General features: G+C 32.9%; 1 protein-coding gene across 1 annotated transcript in view; it reads right to left on the bottom strand.

Moving 5' to 3' along the window:
• Positions 1–4956, bottom strand: part of LOC113238989 — a 5862-nt gene extending 906 nt beyond the window's left edge. The window contains exons 1-6 of the mRNA XM_026475859.1: positions 4714–4956; positions 3647–3879; positions 3313–3378; positions 3154–3213; positions 2981–3058; positions 28–59 (exon numbers count right to left, since the gene is read on the bottom strand). Of these exons, the coding sequence (XP_026331644.1) occupies positions 28–59; positions 2981–3058; positions 3154–3213; positions 3313–3378; positions 3647–3879; positions 4714–4826 (582 nt within the window). The 5' untranslated portion in view covers positions 4827–4956. The remainder of the gene's footprint in view (positions 1–27; positions 60–2980; positions 3059–3153; positions 3214–3312; positions 3379–3646; positions 3880–4713) is intronic.
• Positions 4957–5687: the final 731 nt, after the last annotated feature.

Raw genomic sequence — 5687 nt, 5'->3', positions numbered from 1 at the left:
TACTTACCTGTCCAACTCCGGACTTACCTGTCCACACCAGCCTGTGCCTCTGAGCTTACCTGTTTATACATACAAACTTACCTGTCAGTCGTCAAAAATGATTATATTGTTTTTTAAGATTTTGTAGACCACCAAAGTCAAAATACCTACGCTATACATAGGTATTGTCACTTTTGTATGCTATCTATTAATTATTTATTATCTGTGCCTGGAGTCAGTATAAGCCCTTATATAGGTGGAAGCCTCTTGGCTGATAAGCTGGATACAATAATTCAAAAACAGTATTCGGAACCAATCTGCATTTCGTAGTAGATGGATGTCATTTAGTTATTATAATCATCATGATATATGCAGAGCATTATACGGAATTGCTTTAAACATACAGTTGGATGGAGGCGGGAATGTGCATGCAGTGTTTTGAACGTATACGGAGATATTCAGTGTGCAAGAAAGATTTAAGAGTGAACGGACGCACAAATTCAGCTAGAAATATTTAATTTGAATATCACCATTTAACGTTTAAATGAAATTTGACGTCGACTACTGATATGATACTGATTAAAACATCTTACATACGCATTGAAAACATTAAAAATCTCAATACATTCAGTGGACGCCGCAGGGTGGTAGTTTGTAAAGACGCAAGAAGTCCTTCGCGATATATATATATATATAGTATTATTATCTACATAGCCCAATTACCTACCTATCTATTTAAATTCCAATTAAGGGAGCAGGCCGTGGGTAGAGCAAGCCTTAATAATGAGCATTGAAAAAAAAATGTTCTTTTCCTATGCCATCATTGGTTACCTAGCAACGTTTTGTTATTAAACATTCTACATCAAATTTGGCTAGAGTATAGAAGCGGATATTCTATTTCGACAGTTGGTGTGAAATCGCCACAGTCGCCGCAATTTGTATGAAAATAGAATATTCGCTTTTAGTTGCTGGTTGCTTGTATCCAACACAAAACACCTTTGGGTGGGTGCTTAATAGCTCTCATCCAAAAAAGTTTTGACGTTGACTCCGCCCAAATTTGTGAAACAAATATATACCTGAAGTTCGCGTGACATGCGACAGGAGACGTCGAATTTTGCGCATTAAAAGTACCAAATTCGTTTTAGCGGAATAACTCTAAAACTAAAGGGATTAAAAAAATCCGTAGTGACAGTTGTCGATCATGCATAAATATAATTAATTATCTAATTTTTTGTCCTAATAACCTGTAGCATTTCGAGGATGAATCGAAAAAATGTGAAAATTAGATGTCATTTCGTGATTTTTATCTATCGAGGAAACTTTATTGTTTTATGTTTCTGATTAATGTCTATGCTTGAATATATCGTGTAGTTACTCATACAATATTTTATTTTTAACTTTAAAGTTGATATACCCCTCTAAAATCAAATCGAAGATTAGGAATTTTTCCTCTGCTCCCTCTTAAGTGATAGTATAGAACACGTTTACTTGCCGGAATACAGTAATGTTGAAGGTCTTAAGTAATATTAGGTTGTATTCGACCTTACAACCAGATGTGCAAATATTATGGGTAAATAGTATCGTACTAAAAATTAAGACAATTTATTTTGTAAGATAAAATATATTTGTTTTATCAAAATATTTACCTTCGTCTATACATTCTTGCCATCTAATCGGAAGGTCATTTAAACCTTAGCGATCAAACTCTGGGGACACTCCACAAGCTATGTGAAGGCATTAGGGTAATTTTCAGGTTAGTCGTAGTAGTAGTAATATTCGAGCTTAGAATAATAACGCATAGAAACCTAGTCCGCACACGCTAAGTGAGGCAAATTGAAGCGCGCCAAAAGGGCCTACACGAACGGGCGGGCCATCAGTGCTCAAGGTCAACTTGCACCGCGGACAGCTCCAGAATTTTAGCTAAAAATGACGAAATGTGCGGTAAATGAGTGTAAAAATACGTCAGACAAACATAAAATAGATACTAACATCACATTCCACAAGAAAGTAACGCGTTTCAACTTGTATTTTTATATAAATATTCACTAAAACCGAAAATTAATATCGTTGCAACAAGACACGAAAATGCCTACATGAATTGGTTTTTTGCCTCACTTGTGACAGTTCGTTTGATATGAAACTATCATTCTATGCGTTATTATTCTAAGTATTCGAGTAAATTATAGTAGTTCACTATACATACTCGAATATTGAAATAATAAACTGTACCTAATTACGATGGCTATTTTTATTATTTAAATATTCTAGAATTCTGAAACATTATTTAATATTTCACGATAATGTAGTCAAAAAGTAAAACTGCCTAATTTTGGTGGGTATTTTTAATATTTAAATATTGTAGAATATTATCCTGAGATATTATTTAATATTTCATGATAATATATTGGAATACTCTTATACAAAGCCGTTTTGTGGGTAATTTTCAGGCGTGGCTTATTCCAGCGTGACCATGACAGAAGGAAAGTTGCTATTTAGTCGGTTCTAGTCGCAAACAAAGAGGATCTAACCACTACGTTGAAGAGTCGGCACTCCAAACAAATTTTTTGAAGGATAGTCCTCTTTTTTAGCCAACATTACGCCGATAACGGACAGGGCCAACTTAAGAACAATAACCTATTTGACAATCAAAGTAAGCAACATAAAAATAACAACTGTCAGTCAATATTAGTGATGTCGTTCCGTTATCGATACTAGTGACGTCCATAATATATCGACAACAGTAAAAAATTTTGATAATAGGTTGTGGAGGTTCTTATTAATAATTAGAAAAGAAATAAAAGTAGTCATAAATATTTTCTTAAAATAGTTTTATTAATTTGCTACAAATTGTAGAAAACAATATATTCTTACAGCACACGTTTAAATTGTTGTATACACAAATAATATTACAATTTTCAATTAAATTTTAAAAATACACAAGAAATATTCATGTAAAGTAAATATTTATAAAAAAAAACTATAGTGTCTAGAAAAAACTTACTTAAGACAACATCAGCAACAAGGTGTTCCTTACTTGTGGAAGGTAATGAAGCGTCAGGTTTGTACCTGACTGAACACACTGAAATTAAAAATCATGATTGACATTAAAAATAAACATAAAATCATTTCTTGCTGTAAAAAGAACTTAGATTATAGTGTCTATAAAAAACTTACCCAATTTAGGATCAGCAATCAAGGGTGCTTTACTTACGGAAGGCATTGACGTGTCAGGTACTGAAATTAAATTTTATGATTGTTAGGAGAAATATAAAAAGTAATCATGTAATTAGAAATAATTTCAAAATTTATAGATTAAGTCTACAAAAAACTTACTCAGGACAGGGTCAGCAACATGATGTTCTTTACTTGTGGAAGCCATTGGTGCATCAGGTATAGGCACTAAAATCAATTAAAATTGAATTGACACACAAAGTACACATAAATTAATTATTTGAGACATCAGTTCAAGTCAAAAATTAAGTCTTTAAAAGAAAATAATATTATGATTTCAATTTCGCGTTATTATATACTAGAATCATTGTTAAGTTGAAAACAAGCCCGCTGTAGGATTCTATGCGGCATCGTAGAGCGGACTGGTTTTCGCTGGTTTGGAAGCAGTTTTGCAATTCATTTTCATCCAATGTATTTTCGGTATCATAAGACAAACCTGTTTTGTTCTTTGCAGCAGTATGCAGAGGAAAATGTTGAAGTTGTTTATCAGTCAGTGGAGGTGAGGATAATTGCAGTTTAGGTACAGCAATATTCTTCAAACAATTCATTTCCTTACTAAAATGACTTTTTTCGAAGTGATCTCCGCAGATATGGCGTCGTTCATTAAGTTTTTCAATAGGCATATGTGCCAAATCTTCAATGCCAACAGCTCTAACCCACTCCTTGCAGCTGAAAGTATAGATACTTATTTATCAAACAAATTTTCATAGTTTTTTAGTTAAAAAGATTTTACATGAAAGATCAATATCAGAGGATGCATACGCAAACTGGTCATCAATTTAATTGTTGTTCTTTATATATTAACCCAACTCACTAGAAAAGGATAAATAATCTTTAATTTTAAGATTCTACCTTGTAAAATGTCCAAAGTTAACCTATACAAATGTGGTGACATGTGATGAAATATAAAAAAAAAAACATTTAATTTAAATCTTAACATCATTGCAGTACAGGCTAATTTTGCTTTCAAAAATTTAAGGGCCCAAAAACACCATACTTCTAATGGAAACTTAACAAAATGCACCATATGCAGCTTCTACTGGAAACTTAACAATGTGCACCATATTTACCTTCAACTGAAAATTACTTGAACATAAGAGTAATGGAGCAGTCTTTATTGTAAATATTAATTGATTTTTATATATACACTCTCGGACACATAATTCGAGTCACTAAATAATAATAAATTAAAATTAAATAATAATAAATTAAATTTTTTAAAAAGTATAAAAACATAATGCTAAAAATGTGACATAACAACTTACAAATTTACAATGATATGCATAAGTCAATGATGATATGCCTCAATTTCACATTTTTCTTAAATTTTAAGCCATAAAGGCTTTAATTTATGTTCTATAGGGTATTCAGTGGCTGTCGAAATTGTGACTTCGAGATGAAAGTCGGGCCAACGATCGCTACTGACATGCTAAATGACACAAAGTATAGTACCAAATGTTTCGTTATGCTAACATGACATAGGTTACTATAATGTTTACTTACCGGATTTCATCCAGTGGAAATTTGGCAAAAAACTTAGAATCGTCGTAGAATTCGTTCGGGTTACTCTCTTGTTTGCCACAAATTACACAGTTTCGATGACTTGTACAACCCATTTCATACGAAAAACCACGAATATATCACAAAAAAAAGAGTCACTTTCCCGAAAGAGATTTTCAGTAAAATAAGTGAATATAGGAAGGGAAAATACAAAAAAGCACAGGGTCGACTGCAAATACAGAGGAACCGAAGCTCAACTCGATGTAATCACAGGACAAATATACAGAATAAACACAAAACACCGCAGGCGCAGAGCAGCTGATACGGAAAACAGACAAGAAAAATAGCCGCCATTCGGGATTTGATAGGTTATAGGTATTGCCATAATAAGCAGTTTCATTTCGTCTCATTAAGCCAATTACAATTATTTTAAATAGACCTAAAATCCTTTTGTAACACATATAAAATAGACATATATCCAGTATATAATATGGTAATGTGGTATAAATTACACCAAGATCACGGAAAACGCAAATGGATAATAAGTACTTATATTCTAAATCTGCCAATTAAAAAAAAATATATTGCATATGGCGGTACATGTTATTTTTTTGTGTGGGTGGCAGTAAAAATGGTCTAATTTCATATAAAAAAATCGATGTATGGCAGTTTCGAGGGCCTGGTCGCAAAAAACTAGATTTAGTCGGTCAGTCGTTCAAAAGTTATAAGGGTGTTCTACTGTCCACGCAACCTCGAGAACCACAACACCTAGCTAAGATCTGATTGCACTAAAGCAAAACACCCATAAAACTTTTGATAGGTGGACCGACTAAATCTAGATTTTTGCAACTAGAACCGACTAAATCTAGTTTTTTGCGACTAGAACCGACTAAATAGCAACTTATCTGGCTAGTCAAATTTCAAAAACTCGACCATGGTCACGCTGGAATAAGGCACGCCTGAAAATTACCCACAAA

Source organism: Hyposmocoma kahamanoa, unplaced genomic scaffold, assembly GCF_003589595.1.
Source record: "Hyposmocoma kahamanoa isolate Upper Pololo Valley unplaced genomic scaffold, ASM358959v1 99012, whole genome shotgun sequence".
Lineage (NCBI taxonomy): Eukaryota > Metazoa > Arthropoda > Insecta > Lepidoptera > Cosmopterigidae > Hyposmocoma > Hyposmocoma kahamanoa.
Note: the sequence above shows the minus strand (reverse complement) of the source record. Positions and strands in the feature narration are given on the sequence as shown.